At 45.0% G+C, this 20,606-nt stretch overlaps 1 protein-coding gene across 1 annotated transcript; it reads right to left on the bottom strand.

Annotated features, from left to right (window-relative positions):
- Nucleotides 1-5,693: 5,693 nt before the first annotated feature.
- On the bottom strand, nt 5,694-18,842 carry LOC118094602 (phosphatidylinositol transfer protein beta isoform). The gene is made up of 12 exons (XM_035135145.2): nt 18,757-18,842; nt 16,557-16,587; nt 15,261-15,406; nt 15,095-15,186; nt 14,065-14,072; nt 13,679-13,753; nt 12,061-12,144; nt 11,145-11,222; nt 8,940-9,050; nt 8,382-8,504; nt 7,196-7,277; nt 5,694-6,717 (listed from the first exon to the last, which is right to left on the bottom strand). The coding sequence occupies exons 1-11, from the start codon at nt 18,774-18,776 to the stop codon at nt 7,230-7,232; spliced, it is 816 nt and encodes a 271-aa protein (XP_034991036.1). The 5' UTR covers nt 18,777-18,842; the 3' UTR covers nt 5,694-6,717; nt 7,196-7,229.
- Between the last annotated feature and the right edge of the window lie 1,764 nt (nt 18,843-20,606).

Raw genomic sequence — 20,606 nt, 5'->3', positions numbered from 1 at the left:
GTTTATACTGGAGCAGAAAAGGCTCTCTTGTGTCACCCACTAAGTTTACTTCTGAGGTTTACGTTTATGAGGATTATGGCATAAACTTTTGTAGACTCATGACCACTTCCTCAGCTTTCCTAAGGTGTGTGTCTGTGTGTGTATAAATTGTATGCTACGCAATGAATGAATGGCAATGAGATGCAAAAGAACAAAAAGAAAACCTCCAGTCAGTCAGTGATAAATAAATATATGTTAAATAAGCACACCTTTAACATTTTAGGGTTGCAGGTGGCACTGTGGTCTAAACGATCAAAAGGTTGGCAGTTTGAATCCCTGTGATGGGGTGAGCTCCCATTGCTCGGTCCCAGCTCCTCCCAACCTAGCAGTTCGAAAACACACCCAAAAGTGCAAGTAGATAAATAGGTACTGCTCTGGCGGGAAGGTAAACGGCGTTTCCGTGCGCTGCTCTGGTGTCGGTGTTCTGTTGCGCCAGCAGCGGCTTAGTCATGCTGGCCACATGACCCAGAAAAACTGTCTGTGGAGCGGACAAACGCCAGCTCCCTCGGCCTGTAAAGCGAGATGAGCGCTGCAGCCCCAGAGTCATTCGCGACTGGACTTAACTGTCAGGGGTCCCTTTACCTTTACCTTAACATTTTACAGTAGCAGATTGAAGGTAATTGCTCAAACAATTGTATTAGCACCTGTCTTGGAGCAGGGAACCATTAAAAATAAACAGATTCCTGGCACTGATCAGCTAATTAATCCAAGTAGTGTGTTTAAAGGGGGGGCACGGGGAGGAAGTGTAAGAGTGAGAGTGATGTGGAAAAATCCACCAGGGGGAATTCTAGAAGGGCAGAACTGGGTGGAATTTGGAAAAATATTACTCTTCTGGACACCAACTGGCATGGATTGTTTTTTTAAAAAACAAACAAACAAGAAGTTTCCCACTTCTAAAATAGCTTTCATTATTTAAGTAAAAATGTTAGAAGAATAGGGAAGTGCCTGCAGTGGTCGCATCATGACTGTTGTCCTAGAACTCAGCTAGATTGGTAAAGAAAAGGCGTTTTATATGCATTGTATATATGTGATATAACACTGTGACACCAGATGGCGCTGTGGAGTCCTGTCTTTCCCTACTGGATTTCCCTGTAAGAGTTTACAGCGCGTTTAACTGAATCGCTTCTTTGACGTGTCTAGATCCAGCCCTACGTGAATAAGTAGGGCAGCCATGTATCATGCTCCACAGAGGACTTGCTTGAAGGAATCCTCTATTTGATACATTGTCCTGTCCAAATCTGGTTTCAAGATAAAAGAACCAACGGAAAGGAAAGAAACAGGAAGGGCCCTGAAAGTTGCCCATCAACAGTGAACACCTGGATAGCAGTTGGAGCAGGCCTTACAGGTCACTTGGTCAGTCTTTACACTATGGTGAAATGTACAGTATCTCTACTGAAATTGTAGTAATGGTGTCTAGCATTGTATCCATATGCAATTATGGAAAATCTGTTTTGCCCTCCGTTTTGGGAGATGGCCACCCTGAGCGTCAAGGATTGAGATTCCCACAATTCTTACTATAGGATAGGCATTGTGGAAAACAGGATGTTGGCCTTGGTAGGCCTTTGGCTTGATCCGGCAGAGGGACGGATCCAGCTGCTGTGAACTGTGCCCCCTCAGCTGCCAACTGCTTTTATCAACTACTACTCCAGACCCTCCAAGTACAGTGGTACTTTGGTTTAAGTACACAATTGGTTCCGGAAGTCTGTACTTAAACTGAAGCGTACTTAACACTGAGAGCCAGTGCGGTGTAGTGGTTAAGAGCGGTACTCGTAATCTGGGGAACCGGGTCCGCGTCTCCGCTCCTCCACATGCAGCTGCTGGGTGACTTTGGGCTAGTCACACTTCTTTGAAGTCTCTCAGCCCCACCCACCTCACAGGGTGTCTGTTGTGGGGGAGGAGGGGAAAGGAGAATGTTAGCCACTTTGAGACTCCTTTGGGTAGTGATAAAGCGGGATATCAAATCCAAACTCCTCTTCTTCTTAACCTGAAGCAAACTTTCCCATTGAAAGTAATGGAAAGTGGATTAATCCATTCCAGACAGTCCGCGGAGTACTTAAACTGAAGCGTACTTATCCTGAAGTGAACTTTCCCATTTAAAGTAATGGAAAGTGGATTAATCCGTTCCAGACGGGTCCGCGGAGTACTTAAACTGAAAGTACTCAAACCGAAGCGTACTTAAACCGAGGTATGACTGTATCCCTATTTTCCAGGGACAGTTCCGGATTTACAGAAGCTTTCCCAGTTTCTGATCGGATTTCAAAATGTCATTTTCCTTAGGATGTCCCCGTTTTCATCGGAGAAATGTCGGAGGGTATGTGAGACTGTGATGCTCTGCGAGAGAGGATGGAGTGTGTGTGTCTGTCTGTTTCAGCAGGGAGCTTAATCATGAGAGCGAGAGACAAGTAGGAAAAACAGCAAAGGGGATTTTAACTAAAGCCAATGGAAAATCCCAGGCAGCCAGAGCAGAAACCTCAGATGCTGCTGAGTCATGGCCAGCTCAGCTCAACATCAGCAGGATGAGCTCATCACTCCAAACTCTTTACTCTAGGGCGAGTTCCTCATACCTGAAAGGTTGTGGAACTGCCTTTCCACAATACTAAGGCTTTGCATAGATGCTCCTTTTTTTTGCACATACTGTTCCTGCCATCACAAAACACCTTTCACAGGGAGCACATCTTGCTTGCTGCATCTGATGGCTGTCCGCAGGGCAAGATTGTATTTGGGAAGGGAGTGTATGTGTCGGACCCTGGGATGCCTTTCTAGGAAGCCAGTCCCAGCAGGGTCTTTACATTCCTTTTCAAATGCTAAGAAACAGAAAGTGAAATCAGTGATGCTCAAATATCTTGTTTCCCAGAGCAGCCACTGTTTCTGAGCAGCAGAGCAAATAGTCCCTTGAAGCACCCTCTAAGATCTTACCATCAGTGGGTGAGTGGGAATTAGGAGTCCTCCTGGGTTCTCCAGGCCAACTCTGAGAATGAGTTTGATCAGATGATAGATAAAAAAGAAAGAGGTGGCTTTGCCCTACCAGATTAAAAAACCTATTATGAGGCGTCCTGTCTGGTATGGATCAGAGAATGGATAGTACTAAAAGAAACAGACTTGTTGGACTTGGAGGGATTTAATAACAGGTACGGGTGGCACTCGTACCTGTGGTACAATAAGGTAAAAGTCCACAAGGGATTCCTAACCCATGTATTAATAAAACTGATATTTGAGGTATGGGAAAGATACAAAAACTTGTTGGAAAGGAAAACACCTATGTGGCTATCACCCACAAAAGCCCTGACTGTAAAGAAAAAGAACATGGAAACCAACTGGCTAACATATGAGATGATGGTACAATCAGATAGTGGTTGGAAAATTAAGTCTTTTGAGCAATTACAAGGGAGAGTAGCGGGATGGTTACAGTACTACCAGTTTAATGATTTGTTTAAAGAGGACAAAAGAAACAACGGATTTGAAAATATAAAATCTAGATTTCAAATTGAATTGGTGGAAGGGAAATATAAACTGTTGTCAAAAACGTACGATCTTATACTAGAGTGGAACACCAAGGATGAGTGGGCGAAGCAGGTGATGAACATATGGGCAGCAGATTTTGGTTATACAGTAATATAGAATATGATTTGTGGCATAAGCTATGGAACCAACATATAAAGTTTACAGAGTGTACAATTTTAAAAGAAAACATAATGAAAATGATGTACCACTGGTACCTGACACCAGTCAAGTTGGCAAAGATTTACAAAAAACAAAAAACAAAAACAAAAAAAAACAGAAAGTGTTGGAAATGTAACCAAAAAGATGGAGAAAAATATCATATGTGGTGGCAATGTGAAAAAGTTAAAACATTTTGGGAACTAGTTTATAATGAATTAAAAAAGATATTAAAATATACATTTCCCCAAAACCCAGAAAGCTTCCTATTAGGATTAATGGGAAATGAAATTAAAAAAGATCAAAGACTATTCATGTACGCCACCACAGCAGCCAGAATGGTGTTGGCTCAAAGATGGAAATCAACAGAAACTCCAACAATTGAGGACTGGAGGGTTAAAATGATGGAGTATTCAGAGTTAGCCAGAATGACAGGAAGGATAAGGGAACAGAAGGACCAGAAGTTCCAAAAAGATTGGAGTAAGTTTGTGGAATATCTAAAGGAGTACTGTAAGACTATAAAGACACTAACAGGATTGACATAAAACCTACAACAGAAACAATATAGATATATTCAAATATGGTAATGTAATTAAGAAGATGACAGAGATATGGAGATGATAAAGTGCACTATATATGATGATGACTTAGAAAACCGAGGAGGTAAAAGGAGGAAGTTGTGTTCAGCAGAACAATGGAATGTATATAGTAAACAATAATAGAAATAAAAAAATTCCTTCAGTAGCACCTTAAAGACCAACTAAGTTTTTATTTTGGTCTGAGCTTTCGTGTGCATGCACACTTCTTCAGATACACTGAAACAGAAGCCACCAGACCCTTATGTATATTCAGAGGGTGGGGGTGGGGTGGGGGTGATGGGAATGGGTGATGGGCTGATAGGAGTGGTAAACCTGTTGATGACTGTTAACGACTGTTAATGACTGCAATTGGTCTAGCGGGGGGGGGGGGGAAGGGGTAAGGAAGTCCCACTGGCCTCTGCAAGCATAGCCAATGGGCTGAGATGATGGGAGTTGTAGTTCAGCAACATCTAGAGGGCCAAAGGTTCCTCACAGCTGGAAGAGGGAAGTAGAGCTTCTCTTTCACCCTGCTGGGGAAGCAGTAGCTTTATTAAGTCAGTTCTTGCCTTTCCCCACAGGGAAAAAAAAAAGAGAGGTGAGGAAGGAGGACTGAGCAGGTTTGTACAGATGCTTCAGGTTACAGACGCTTCAGGTTACAGACTCCCCTAACCCAGAAATAGGACCTCGGGTTAAGAACTTTGCTTCAGGATGAGAACAGAAATGGCGTGGCGGCAGCGGGAGGCCCCATTAGCGAAAGTGGTACCTCAGGTTAAGAACAGTTTCAGGTTAAGAACGGACCTCCGGAACGAATTAAGTTCCTAACCCGAGGTACCACTGTAATTTATTCTGGGAACTTATGCATCGGGTACATAAAAAAAAAGAAAAAAACCCCAGCACACACACACACCAGCTTCTCTCTAGCCCATTTCATACTGCAGGAAAGAAACAAAATAGGGGACCAAAACCCTTGAGGAAGTTGGGTATGTTTAGCCTGGAGCAAAGTTGATTAACAGGTGAAAAGTAGACATCTTACTCAGTTCCTGAAAAAGTTGCCACATATGGGGAAGATTTATTCTGTGCTGCTGCAGAGGGAAGGTCCGGAACTACAGGGTCTAAGGACAAACAGGTTTTGGATGAAACATTTAAGAATAACTTCCTGACTGTATGAGCTGTTTGTGAGTGTGTGCAGGCTGCCTTAGAAGGTGGTGGATATTCCCATGGCTAGAGGTTTTCTTGCTGTTGTTTTTTATTAAGCAGAAGCCAGGTAACTACGTTATCCAGATCAGCAAATTTCCTCCACTGACATAGGGTTGGACTTGCAAGATCTCACCCTACTCTATGAGGTACTCAAATGAGCCACAGCAGCCACTAACCCTCCCTGTGTCTCCCACCCACCCCACAAGGAAACTGGACAAGAACTCAACTTCAAGTTTATTTATTGTTTTACTTTTTTAAAAAAAGATTTCAGTGTTTTTCTTGCTTAAAAAAAATACTGTTCAGATCCTTAGTAATGCACTATTGGGCCTTAAATGCCTCCACTCCCCCCCTCACTTAAGTCCCAAAGGGGCTGCTGAAATGTTTCAGAGTGACTCTCCCAAGTGGGGGGAAATTACATGCCCTTCCCACCAACACAACTGGGATATGAGGGACAGGGGAAAGAAGATTAAAATAAAAAAACAACAACCTAGGAGTAGAGTTCAGTGCCATTTAAAAAGGAGGAAATGAAGGGTCAAGAAACAGACCCTGAAAATTTTAGCCACATGTGGCCTTCTTTGGAAACAGGGCAGATGAACTTTGCTACCTAAAACAAACAAGTCAGTTTAGTGGCACGTTTTAACTCCACCCTATGGCACAGGAAGAACCGAGAATGAAACTGCTACGGTCACTGTTCCCCACAATCCCAGGAAATGAATGTGGTGCTGAAGCAGCGCTTCCATGCCTCTCTGAAAGACCATTTTAAATCCACAGTGAAGGCAAAAATGATGCTCCTTATAGTTTCACTCGTTTTCTTCCTCCCCACCCCCCATTTAGGCATTCCTGATCTTCCTTTCCCTTTGGCCTATAGAAAGCCCCTCCCTACCCCAATACCCCAATTTCAAATAATGTTAAGATTAATCTTATTAATAGTCATGCAGCCCTGCTCCTGCAGGGCAAAAATAAGAGAGAAATCCCCACCCCACCCTGGAAGGTCCTTGCCTCCCCCTTTTAAGGCCCCACTTGTGGTGGTGGGGCACCTATTAATCCATGATCAGTAAGAAGGGCAGGGCAGTTTCCTGGGGGTTTCCCGTGCCGGCAGAAGCAGGGTCAGTTTTGAATACAGTATTTTCGGACCAAAAGGACGGAAAAGAACGGGGGCCCATCTTCCCCTCCCAAGGTGGCATGGGGAGGGAGAGCGGAGTCCCACGAAGAGAGGTCCAATCTCAGGTCAGAAAGGGCACTGCACCTGGGACAGAAAGACAACAAAAAGAAAGTATTAGCAGCGAAAAGCAGCACCTTTCCTTTTCCGTCTCATTTAATATTCTTTAAAAAGACAAGTTGGCCTTCTCTGCATGGCAGGAGCAAACAAACCAGAAAGTCTCTAGTTGACCATAGTTTCCGGTTTCATCTGAACCAGGAAACGGTGGTTACCAGCTCCAAAACAAGCCCACATATTAAAACCATAGTTCTAAGTTGCCTTAATATCGTTGCTTGTTCCAAATGTGGTAACTGTATCTCCCAAGTTTTGACAATACGGGAAACTTTGGTTAATCAGAGGCACCCAGGCTTGTTTCCTCATGCCACAAATTGGCTGGGGGGGGGGCATAGGCACATGCATATCATGGCTTGATGAGGCCAAGGTATGATCACTGTTTCCTCCCACCCTCACCCAGAGTTTCTACCCATAACTATGTAAAGCTTTCCACTCTCCCAATTTCTTCTACCTTGTTACTTCTCGGCCCAGGCAATAGGGGACGCTCATTCGTCCCCTGCAGTCATTCCTCTCACAGTGCCCTTCTGGCGTATCTGCAACAAAACAAGATCCTTCAGCAGCTGGATAACTTCCAAGTCTTACATGGTGGTAATATTGGTTCTGTTTACTTCCACATGGCCTTGCCAGAAAGATTTGCCACTAAATTAAAAAAGGTTTTTAAAAATGATAATGATAATAATAATAATAATAATAATAATAATAAATGACAATTGTATTTAAATGCATCAGCATATTACCAAACATTATAGGGTTTGAGGGTTTAAAGCATTAATACTCTCTGGGCAAGACAGGAACCACATTTAATCCCAAAGTACAAAAACAACAACTCAGCTCATTGAAATCAACAAAGCCTTAAGAAAATCAGGTATGGGAAATAATACATGGTTATGCCTAGACTAACCCAGCAGGATATGAAAATAGGTGGGAAATTTTAAGGTGAAAAATTATTGTATACAAAAGGAAAAATGACAATTTATTATCAAAGGACAGACCAGTAGAATAATGAAACACAATACTTCTGTGTAGAAGGTGGTGGAAGCATATAAAGAATCTTTTATTGTTGTTTCTTTTTTTTCCGTTCTGGTATAGTTATGCGGTAATATATTTACTCTTGATCTTCTTTGATTTTCTTTTTTCTTTTTCTTTGTCTGTATAGATTATTCTTAAATCAATTTATTGTATTTTAATGTGTGAAATAATGTCTTATTCTGTGATATTAAAATAAAGATTTGTATTTTTTTAAAAAAAGAAATCAACAAAGCCTCAAGACTAGCTGCGGGAAAACAAAAAAGAAAGGGTTTTAACTAAGCCTCTACAAGTGGGAACTGAGCTGGCCATGGAAGGCCTTTTTGGGAAGGCCTTCACAATAAGGAAACCATGAAAAGAAAAGGCCTGGCTGCTTGACCCCATCCACCTTACGCTCCGTCAACAATGGCATCTGAAGCAGGCCACCCTCAAATGATCTCAGAGATCAGGCTTGTATGGGCAAAGCCATCTTTTCAAGACCCAGTGACAGGGAAAGTTGTACTTCTGGCCTTCCACCCACAAGAGTTCAAGCACAAAAGTAAGGGACGCTCTCCCAACCCAAACCATGTGCGCCTCAACACCCACAAACCTGGTCCTCTGCCCCAAAATACCTCATCAAGCTCCCTCTGTGTCTCTTCCTCCATCCGTCGAATGTCAGCCATGGTTAAATCCACCCACTTGTCCAACCAGCAAAATAGCTGCCTGTGGAAGTTGGTAAAGAGGCGTCTTTCTTGCTGTAGGAAGAGAAGAAAGGTTTCAACAAAACAGGTTGACGAAAATGCAAGAGACCTTGAGGTGGAGAGAATAGTCTACACAAGGCATCCCCAAACTGCAGCGCTCCAGATGTTTTGGCCTACAACTCCCATGATCCCTAGCTAACAGGACCAGTGGTCAGGGATGATGGGAATTGTAGTCCAAAACATCTGGAGGGCCGATGTTTGGGGATGCCTGGTCTACACTCTCTCTTTGAAGGTAAAAGTCCTTGGCTTGCATTCTGCAGAGCAAGCTCAAGATGGGTTTTTTACCCCCACCTCTTCCCGCCCCTAAAAAAACCCTCAACAACGCTGGAGAAAGTCTCAAATCCCATTTGCTAATATCGCTCTGCCATCTGTTCCTATCCAAGCCGGCTCCAATGCAGATCAGAGCCAGCGGCCTCAGCCTGTTCTTACCTTTTGGATAAATTTTTCCACTCGGCCTTGAAGACCCCACCAGCGGAACTTCACACTCACAAGTTTGTAGGCACACATGTGGGGGCAATCTTCATTGTTGGCTAGTTCCCGCTAATGGACGGGAGATAGGGGGAAGGGGAAGGGGGAGAAAGGAAGAAGCCAAGAAGATTAGGCCTGGAGTTGCCGCTGCAGTTTCAAAGCAAACTTGTGGAGATTTCTCTTATAGGCGAAGCATCTGAAGGGGGATTTGCTGGGATGAAAAAGAGATTTACCCTTTTTTATATATTTCATTTACACCATGCCTACTAACCAAAGTTCTCAAGGCAGCTTGCAATGTATTTAAAACACAATAGAACAGACAGCGATATATAAACCTTTGCCCTGACTATTGTAAGTCATCCCCCCCCCCCCGTTCTCCAGAGTTCCTACAAATCCCATTCTGCAGCTGAATCTCCTGGCTGTAGAAGCAAATGGGTGTTACTTCCACATGGGCAAGGACATGGAGTGACTGCTGTTGATGTCTCTCACAGCCCCAGCCCTGGCAGCAGATACAGAAGGCGATGGGTGCAGCACCTTCCAGTTTTGATAAGACCCCTACCCCCACCCATCTTTCAGCAGGTTCATGTACCCAGTGACCACTGCAACACTTGCTTTCTCTCTTCCTGGCCATGACTAAAAGGTCACTGAGAAGACTCCATCTTTTGGGGCTGGTGCCACAGCAAGCACACATTTTGCTTTGCTAAGATGAAACCTGCAGGCCCCTGGGGTCACACTATTATTTAATTTATTTATTTATTTATACTCCACCCATCTGGCTGGGTTTCCCCGGCCACTCTGGGCGGCTTCCAACAAATACCAAAATACATTAAAATATCACACTCCCTCAGGGTACCCCGGCAGCCTTCTTAAGAGTGGAAGTAGGATTACCTTCTGTGTCTGCCAGGGCCCACTTAAGATTTCTGTGTTTTTTCATCAACCTTGCAAATGCCTCGAACACCTTATTGGCTAAACAAGGTTTTGCATCTTTACAACATAATACTACTTGGCGTCAAAACCTATTAGACATTCTATCCAGATACAATCTACCCGAGTTTAATACTCTCAAACTGTGGAGCCCTGATAAAGTTCGGGAATGGATCTTTGAAAAAGACACCTTTTTAGACACCACGAAGATAAAAAATTCTGGGGTTTCCTACTGGTTTCCCCGAGTAAAAGCAGTCAAAATCTGTGCCAACTACCTAGTGGATATCACTGATCCCACCCTTCGGAGAGCTTTCACTATGGCCCAGTTTCAAACATTGCCAACTGCATACCTGACCGGTAGATTTACAAAAATCCCAGCAGAACACCGTTTATGCCCTTGCTTCATGAAAATTAAAAAGGGTCTTATACATTAGCTCCTCTATTGCCCCATTTATTCGGGCTTTAGAGATGCGATGCTGCAAATTATAACCAACTCTATAATCAATCCTGAAGATAGAGTAAAATTTTTGTTAGTTGATGCTAACCCACGAATTACCCATGTGGTAGCGGTCTTTGTGATGAAGGCCATGAAAGCCAGGGAAAGATTTATGGATGATAAAGTAAAGACCCCTTCATCGTCTGTTTAACTCGTTGCTTGTTTTCCTTCTCTTCCTGTTTTGTGGGATGAAGGTTTTGTTGGGATAGTATGCAATGAATTTTAACATTTTTAATTATTGTTGTGTTGATATTTGTGTACAGGCATGGTCCTCACCAAAAACGGTTTTGTTGTTGTTGTTGAAAATATCACAGATTAAAAACTTCCCTAAACAGGGCTGCCTTTAGGTGTTTTCTAAATGTCAAGTAGTTGTTTATCTCCTTGACCTCTGATGGGAGGGCGTTCCACAGGGCGGGCGCCACTACCGAGAAGGCCCTCTGCCTGGTTCCCTGTAGCTTTGCTTCTCGCAGTGAGGGAACCCCCAGAAGGCCCTCGGCGCTGGATCTCAGTGTCCGGGCTGAGCAACGCAGATGGAGACGTTCCTTCAGGTATATAGGACCGAGGCCTGTCTTCAAAGCCTGTCTTCAGAACAACGAAGAACTCTAGAGGCCCGAGATGTATGGATGCAACACACTTACAGGCTGGTTCATAAGTTTTGCTATCATTCATTTATCTATTATTTCCTTTATGAATTGCATCCCATAAGGCGCCTTGAAACAAATCACAAGACAGGGGATTGGACGTACCTTCCAGTCAGGACCAAGAGGCCCTCTGCCCGTCTTCAGTGATTTGAAAAGAGCCGGGTCTTCATCTGGCTTGTAATCCTGAAAGATAAGAGAGCAGAGATGAGAATGTCAGCAGTATGAGATACGGGGGGGGGGGGGGCAGAGTTGGATAAATGCCATGAAGATCTTTGTCCAGCAGGTAGAAAAGCAGTCAGAAAGGGCAGATTCCTCTTGACACAAAAAACAGGGCCTGAAAGCAAAAGGGTACTATTTTGGATACTACGAGCAGTGCAAAAAGTTGAGCAACAATGTGGTTTTAGTGGTACCAGCCGTCACCACCACTACTGTTACCTTCGCTCTAAGGATGTAGAGAATAGACTAGTCACTTGGTGGCAAAGAGAAAGTGCTCAGCATATGCTCAGAGACAAGTTCTCCACTCAGGGGCCTCTCCTCACTCAGAGTGGGGGATCTCCTTTCATCCCTTCTGTAGGCCATGGGCCAGCAGGAACAAATGAGATCACAACGTGGAGCCTGGCTAGATATAAGCAAACTTCCTTTCTCTGTCAATGTTTGGGGGGATAAAGGAGGGAGAAGGAAGAGGAACGAGTTGTGCGTGGAAACGAAGGCCCCTCAGGCCAGGTAGCGATGGGCAGGATCACTGGGGTACTGTTCTCCTGAGCTCTCCCAATCTAGGGCTATTCGAAAGAACAAATGGTTCCATGTAGGACGTTTGCAGATGCTACAATAACCAAAAAGATTCCCTTTGTGCTCACGGCTTTCACATTCCGGAGCCACAAAGGGATCCTTCTTTCCCATCAGAAGGCAGACAGCTGGCAAGGGCGCCTTTCCTCCCAGAATTCCCCCTGCCTTCTGTGTCATGTTAACCTTTGCCAAACACTCTTCCAACTGCCAAACGAAAACCAAGGTTGCCTCTTACATCATCTGACACTTGCGTCCGATCAGCGACATCTATATGGACCACCTCAACATCTTTCCAAGTTTCTGCATCGAGGCTGTGGACCTGCAGATAGAAGAGTTTTTATGTCCTCACCCGAAACAAAAATGGGAGCCACCAGCATTTAAAGTTTGATTGGGCTTTGTTGACTTTTTAATATGCTTCTGTATTATGATACAGTGGTACCTCGGTTTGTGACCGCCTCGGGGAGCGACCGCTTCGGTTTCTGACCACCGCGGACCTGGAAGTGTTTACATCCAGGTTCCGCAGCGCTCGGATGCACAGAAGCGATCTGCGCAGCGTGCACAGAAGCGCTCTATCGGCGCTTCGCGCATGTGCAGAAGCATGCCTTGGGGAGCGACAAACTCGGGGAGCGACCGGCTCCCCGGAACCAATTGTGGTCGCAAACCGAGGTGCCACTGTATATGCTTTGTACTGGCTTAAAGATAACGAGTGTTAGGCAATCAATGTATTCAATTTAATAATAATAATAATAATAATAATAATGTATTTTACATCAAAACACACAAGATTTGGGTGGGACTTTAAGAGAGCTGTGCATAAACAAATGCCAGCAAACCTCAAAGAACTGAAGCAAAATTAAAGTAGAGTTGGCCAAAACTCCTCCATAATGATGTGAGAGATTGATATAGTCATACAGAAAATGACTACTTCAAGTTATTGCTGCTAGATGTGGTTCTAAAAGCTATTGAATCATAAGGTGTGCTTAGTTTTGCACACATGGCTTCTCCATTTTGGCTTTATTTTTGCTAAATAAATCATGACACGGAGTAATATGTCATGTGTTGTTGTTCATCTGAGGTTGTATTTACTTAATTTTAAGACCTGCTAAAAACAGATGATTGTTATGTCTTGATATGTAAAACCACAGAATTAAATTTTCTCATGACTGTATAGAAATTAAATAATAACAACATATGTAACCCAGATTTGCTCCAATAAAAATCACAGAAAGTTAAATACAGTTCCTTATGATTGCATCCCTCAATACTGCCAAATATTTCAGTCATTTAGAAGAGAAAAAGACCGCTGTAACCCCAAACTGCATCCAATAGTTAATTATAAAGCATGTTTCTCTTCCATACAGTCTCCTCTTTCAAGTGCTTTCAAGATCTTTGCAAGAATAAGTGCTTTATTTTCCATTATATATGCAATGGAACCTTAACAAAGTCTAAATTATTTATCCCAGCTGGTATCTGAACTGAACTGATTTCCTGTGTGTGGTGTTATTTTTAAAAAGCATTTTTGTGTTTGATTTTTTGTGTTTTGTATTCAGTTGTTTTTACACGTGCAACTATTTTATATATGCCATTGTATTGTAAATCGCTTCAAGATGCCTCACAGGAAGCAACTCATAAGTGACATACAGTAAATAACAACTACTATTCCGGATACAAAATATTTTCTTTGTGCAGAAAGAAAAAATGCTGGTTGATCAAATACCAGTCCCCCTCCCCCCTTAATAATAAAACAGTGCATCTGTGCCCACGGTCTTTCTATTAATAGCAAGTACAATTCAGCAGGACTTGGGCACCCTGGTTCTGTGGATAAAACGTGGCGTTTCATTCCCGTCACTTACATTGTCTTGGTCACCTAAATCCGGTTTGTGCCAGGTTTCAATTTTGATGAAGAAATCATCCTTCATATATTCATTCTGTCCAAAAAGGAAAAGGTGGGGAGGAGAGAAGAATGGTTACCCAGAATACTCTGCGGTAACAAGAGCACACGCGGACCTAAAGCCACACATGACTTGAGCAGACATATTGCCCAGAATGCTCTGCGACATTCTGGGATGTGGGTGTGTGACTCATGAGAAGTGGACTTCATCGGGTAGGGGATGTGCCATAGCTTACTGGAGATAGGCGAGGACACAGATGTACCCAGAGAATCTGGGGGAGTTGGGGTTCACTGAGAAGCGCTGCCCAACCCACCCACCCACAGATGTCCCTTCCCCAAGTCACTTACCGTAATAACTGCAGCAGACGGGACCACAAGAAAGAAGAGAAAGACAGAAACATGTTAGTGCAGGATAATGAAACTAAAAACCTTCCCTAATCAGCTTGATATATGTCTTCTCTAGCCACAGTTGCCATTTATGTAGCCCAAATCACACAGGACAGTTTCAGCCCAATATATCCAGCAGGTTAGACAAAGTGTGGAGAAGCTATGGTCCTCCAGCTGTTGCTGAACTGCAACTCCCATCAGCCCCAGCAAACATGGCCAAAACCAGGGATGATGGGAATTGTAGTTTAGCAACATCTAGAGGGCCAAAGGTTTCCCACACCAGTTTTGACTGTCCCTGAACTCTGATAATGTTTCCTGCTGGACTGGACGGGGCTTGCGAGTTTGTGTAGAAACCAATTGTACAAATGTATAATTTGCATTTGTTGGTTCTCCCACTTTTGCCCCAGGACAAACCCAACACCGTCCGAAGAAAGTTGCCCAAATGAGAATGTGGCCCTTGGCCTATGAAAACCTTCCCAGCACATGCTCAAAATGAATGTTTTTTCAAACTCTGTGGAAACTTAAGGTTCCTCTGACCTGTGTCAATGAGAAGAGCAGTAATGTAAGAAAAGAGTTTGCCAATAGGCTGCTTGTTGCAGGAGTCTGCTGGGTACATTTCTAGGTTATATTCTCAGCTTAAGCAGGGCAATGATGAATGGCGTGTACGGCACTTCCAGAATCTCTGCCAAACAACCCCTGGATTTTTGCCACTCAGCCATTGTTCAAGATAGAGAGTTTGAAAAAAAATGAGAACACTCCAGACAAATTTGTTCCCCTACCAAAGCATCGAGGTAGGACTGGGTTCCGCAAACGTGGGTCTCCAAATGTTTTTGGACTACAACTCCCATCACCTCAAGCTAATATGACCATTGGTCAGGGATGATGGGAACTGTAGTCCAAAAACAGCTGGAGACCCAAGTTTGGGAGGCCCTGATCTAGGGAGTCCCAGTTACAGACATAGCGCCTCCTCCCATCCCTCTCCCTGGCTCACCCGTTCGACAATAGGGATAGGCATTCCAGGCTCTCTCGTGAACAACTAGGGACCCCTCAGGGGCGAACATCTTAATGAATCCAGGAACTTTGCTGCAAGAGAAAGAAAAACAGGGCATCAGAGGAAGCCTATGCCTTTGGATGCCCGTGCCCAGGAAGGACCTTACCTCTGGAGGTGGTAGATCTTGTGGGTGAACTGCCCCCGTTCCCCTTCACGCTCGTAAGGTTCATTTTTTAGCACCTCAATCCCTTCGCCGCCACCAGTGTTGTTCTTGCTGGCTTCAGCAACAGAGAATAACTGCCCCACCTGATACTGAAGAGGGAAAGAGCAGAGGTTGGAAATGGGCATTTTAAACAGGAGATTCAAGTTTGTCATGCCCCCAAAGGGACTCATCCCAGTTCAAATTTATCCCTTTACAAAACAAAGTAGTTGCCTTCAGGTCACAGTTCCAAGTTGATCCAAATGATCCTCAAGAATTTTTTTCGGTATTCAAAAGGCTCCTGTGCTGAAGTATAAAATAAAAGTATAAAATAAACTTAAGATGAGAGTCTACAGAGTGAAAGGCACAGACGAGAGAACGAACTTGTAGATAAAACTAGAAATCGTTCAAAGTTCTAAGCCGAAACAAATTTGATTCAAATTTTGATCACTTGGCAATTCTGGAAACTACTTTCAGATGTAGTTTGGAGACTTTTGAACTAATTTGATGAAGTCTGTTAAGATCAATCCAAGCACTGGGAAAGAGGGAAGGGGAAATACTCCTGCCTCATTGGCCTTCAAATAGGGCACAGGTCTTGGGGACGAGGAAGGTCATAGGAGTCACTTGGCAAGGCCTGCCTGCCCCAACTCCTGCTGGGTGAGGAGGGAGAGGGAGAGAACAGGGAGCCAGAAAGAGAGACAGAAAGGGCAATGCCCTTTTGGTTTTTGGTTCTGGCCCCACCTCTGAAAAACAGGAAGAAAAGCACCCCAAACTTTCTGCTGATTTATACCAACCCCTCCCCTTGATTAACTAGGGCAGGGGTTCCCAAACTATGGCCCGGGGGCCGGATGCGGCCCATGCAAGCCAATTGTGCGGCCCCCGCCAACCCCCGTTCTTACTGGCGCGCCGTGGTGTGGTTGCCCATCTCTGGGTCGGCGCGGCGCCAGAAATAGCTTGTGCACACATGCGGGCCAGAGGGTGGGGGAATGCGCTCCCATACGCACGCGCACAAGCTATTTCTGGTGCCGTGCCGACCTGGAAGTGCACCGGAAATGATGTCTGGGCATGTGCAGAAGCCATTTCCGGCGCCGCGCCAGTAAAAATGAGTGTGCGCGCATATGGGAGCGCCTTCCCCCACCCACCGTGCAATCGGCGCCGGAGGAACCGGCCCAAAGCTGGGTAAGTTTGGGGACCCCTGAACTAGGGAGTCAGCAAGGTTGCATGCTTCCTAATACCACTGCATGTACTGTAAATGGAACTTACCTCCTCTACGGAGCAAGGCAGCACGACCCGGCTGGTTTTGGAGGATGGAGATAAAAGCAGCATGGTGGAGTGGGGGTGGGGGGTGGGGAAGGGAGAGGAAAGAGAAACAAGAGTTAGAGAGGGAAACCTCCAGTGCCCAAGCCCTCACACTCCACAAACACACTTTATTCACCCTGGAATGTATTTAACAGACTGTTCAGCCAAGACCATTTATAAAGCACAACTGTTGCATCTGAACTATCATTATTATTATTAAGTTTCTAGAAAACTGCCACTAAAACTAGTCTTAAAACAACTTACAATATGATACTTATATCAAAGTGTGCAAAAATTTAGAAACACGAATGAACAAGCCATAATGTAAAATGCAGCTTTAAAACAGTAACACTAAATTAATAAGCAAGCCTATCAAATACCACCAGAGGCCTGGAAATAGAGGAAGACCTTACCCCAGGCACCCCCAAACTTTGGCCCTCCAGATGTTTTGGGCTACAATTCCCATCTTCCCTGACCACTAGGGATCATGGGAGTTGTAGGCCAAAACATCTGGAGGGCCGCAGTTTGGGGATGCCTGCCTTACCCCGTGCCAAAAAGGTATTAAACTTGACACCAGGTGGGCCTCACCGGGGAGACCAATCCATAGAGGAGAGAGAAGCCAAAATGTCCTTTCCCTTATTGCCAATCACAGAACTTTTCTTGGAGGAAGAGGAAAGCCTCTGATGGCAACCACAGGGCCAGTGTGGGCATGTGTTAGCAGAGGCGTTCTGTTAGGTATTGGGGTCCTGAACTGTGGGAAGCTTTCTAGGCTAAAATCAGAACTTTGAATTGGTCTCAGGAACCCATTGGGAGCCACTGCAGCTGGGCCAAATGAGAGTAATAGGTACTTGTTGTCTGGTGCCTATTATCAGTCTGGCAGCCGCACTGAACACTTGCTGCAATTTCCAAACAGTCTGCCAAGGTGAGCACATATATAAGACATTGCAATACCGTACATATGCAGGACCCTGCTATCTCAAAACTTGAAGGCCGTGTACATGGTATACCTTTAAAGTACCATTAGAAGCACACGTTCCCCTCGAGAAACTATGGGAACTGTAGTCTGTTGAGCCTTGTTGGGAATTGCAACTCTGTGAGAGGTAAACTACAGTGCCCAGAATCCCATGGAGGCAGGGGAGATGTGCTTTAAAGGGTTTGCAGAAGTTTCGCTGAAATCGAAACACAAAGCAGACTGTCTCCTTTGACCTAAGGAAGAGCACACTAATATGCACAGAGAACCTTCCTAAACAGGCCTATGCAGAAGTAAGCCTTACTGAATTAAAAGGGGCTTTCTCCCTGGAAGTGAGGCAATGTTGTTGTATGTGCTAGATGAAACAAGTTGGACTGTCATCTCCCCACCCCCAAGGTCTTTTCTCCTACAATTCTCCTCCAGCGCATGCCCCAGCCGGCTTTAACAAAGATAAATCTGCTGCTGTAAACTTCCCCTGAAACAGTGCCCAGCGTGATTTGCGGTAACACTCTGAAACTGCAAACATTTCGTGTTTCCTCTGAAATAAGTTCCTGGAAATCAACAGGCCTCAGTTTAAAGAAAGTGAGCTGAGCAGTGCATAAAGATTATGACGGATTCAGGGATCCGAGAATGGCACTTCTCATTTGCTCTCCTCCCTCACTGATTATTCTATTAAGCTTTGGTGGAAAAACATGGGTGGAGGGTGGGGAAGAGAGAGAAAAAGATACATCGAAATGGAGAATAACGGTATAAACTATAATGCAAGCCAAGTGTGCAGGCAGCCAGGCTGCCTCCTGTCGGGAAAACATGACGGGTCAGGGACCCCAGATGGATTCCAGCACTGGGTGTGTGAGAAACCTCCTAGCAGGGTAAACCGAATGGGCCAAGACGACCCCTACCCCCGCTTCTGCTTTTCAGAGGAATATGAGAAAGCGCCGCCCGTTACATTGCAGAAACAAAAGGCCCCATTCATCCAAAACATCAGCTCTCACCCAGCGCACATTATTAGGCGCTCTAAAAACCCCCAGCAAAATACAGAAGGAAGAGCCGTAGAAAGGGGCAGCCATATGCAGACGGGTCCCTTGTCTATCGCCCACCCTTTTTTAGGAAAGCCCCCTCCCCACTGCCTAGTTAACTCTTCCCATGCCCTGCACCACCCACGCTGGCGCACCCCACACCCCTCTCAGTACTCACAACTCTTTGATCAGCACCATCCTCCCGTCCCTCCGGCACCCCGCACGCCAAATGCACCAGCCCTTTTCTTCCTCTTCCCCCCTACCCTGGCCATTGACGCCACTTCCGCCCTCACTCTAGCGCCCGCTCGCCCGCACCTGCCCGCGACGACGCCACTTCCGACCTCACTTGGGCTTCGCCCGCGCTGGCGAGCCGGAGCAAAGGCCGGCCACGTTGGGGAGGAGCAGGTCGAAGGTGGGGCGCTCGGTCCTCTTGATTGACAGCACAGGGAAGCCGGGGGATGACTGGACGCTGAGGGTTGCATTTGGCATAAATGTCCACTAGGGGTCGCGCTCGAATCGGGCGTTAGGAATCGGCTCTGTTGAGAGTGCTTCTGAGATATGTGCAGAGCGCCTTTCTAGTATTTGAGAAAGGGCAAGATCACGGACCTCCTGACTGACTTCCATGCCTTTCAAGGGTATGGTACCCCACGCGAAACTGAGCCTTGTCCCTTCTGTTTTGAAACTATTCACTAAATATACTTTTTACTGAACCGTGAAAGGGGCAGGAGCAGACATATTTCGAGGGTATCCTCGAAATTCCTTTAAATCATGGGCATAGCCAGGATTTATGTTAGGGGGAGCAGAGGTATTTCTATTTATTTACTTGATTGGGGGGGCAGCTTCCCTTGCCCCCCCTGGCTACGCCCATGCTTTAAGTGTCCACAGCTCTATGGAAATATACATCCTATCCTCCAGATCAATAATGCATATTTCCAAGTAAGTGTGCACAGAATTGCAGCTGTATTGCGTTTAGAGTAGGAGATCTGTGACTTGTGAGTATTCTAGACAGGGGGTGCTATGTTTTCTTTTCTGGCAGGTCTCTTGCGCTGCTGACACAGGAATTTTAACCCGGGAAATATTTCCCAACATGAAGATGGGAGGTGGAAGTTGTGGACTTTCTGACTGCCATGTACAATATCCCAGGGTTCTTTCTCTAGGCCAGACAGAGTAACTCTGGGCCTCTATTGCCTCTTGATTTGTTTTTGAGACCAAGATATCTGTTCTCCTCAGTAAATTTGATCTGTTTATTTTGATCTGTTTATTTTTCCTCTTGACTCCGTCTGCATTATCCCAGTCATTTTGCTAACGTGGACCACTCAGATACTAAGCCTATGAATGAATTCTGCAGAACTCACTTGCTAATTTGTTATGTTTTCCTTAGTCCCAGTAAAGATGATGGCTCAACTGTGGATTTTGGAATTTTCCCTCACCGACAAAAACACACACAGCTATACTGTATATTTGTTGTTTGTATACCCAGATGACACAACCTTGATGGCAGAAAGCGAGGAGGAATTAAAGAACCTTTTAATGAGGGTGAAAGAGGAGAGCGCAAAATATGGTCTGAAGCTCAACATCAAAAAAACCAAGATCATGGCCACTGGTCCCATCACCTCCTGGCAAATAGAAGGGGAAGAAATGGAGGCAGTGAGAGATTTTACTTTCTTGGGCTCCTTGATCACTGCAGATGGTGACAGCAGTCACGAAATTAAAAGACGCCTGCTTCTTGGGAGAAAAGCAATGACAAACCTAGACAGCATCTTAAAAAGCAGAGACATCACCTTGCCGACAAAGGTCCGTATAGTTAAAGCTATGGTTTTCCCAGTGGTGATGTATGGAAGTGAGAGCTGGACCATAAATAAGGCTGATCGCCGAAGAATTGATGCTTTTGAATTATGGTGCTGGAGGAGACTCTTGAGAGTCCCATGGACTGCTAGAAGATCAAACCTATCCATTCTTAAGGAAATCAGCCCTGAGTGCTCCCTGGAAGGACAGATCATGAAGCTGAGGCTCCAATACTTTGGCCAC

Source organism: Zootoca vivipara, chromosome 13 (genome assembly GCF_963506605.1).
Source record: "Zootoca vivipara chromosome 13, rZooViv1.1, whole genome shotgun sequence".
Classification (NCBI taxonomy): Eukaryota; Metazoa; Chordata; class Lepidosauria; order Squamata; family Lacertidae; genus Zootoca; species Zootoca vivipara.
The sequence above is the reverse complement of the archived record's forward strand: the minus strand, read 5'-3'. Positions and strand labels throughout refer to the sequence as shown.

Excerpts from the sequence above, each read along its gene's own strand:
- LOC118094602 (XM_035135145.2), bottom strand. The coding sequence starts at position 18,776 with ATGGTGCTGATCAAAGAGTT. Across the intron at positions 12,145-13,678 it reads ATTTAGGTGACCAAGACAAT|GTCCACAGCCTCGATGCAGA; the intron begins GTAAGTGACGGG and ends TTCTATCTGCAG. Across the intron at positions 11,223-12,060 it reads GGACGCAAGTGTCAGATGAT|GATTACAAGCCAGATGAAGA; the intron begins GTAAGAGGCAAC and ends CTTATCTTTCAG.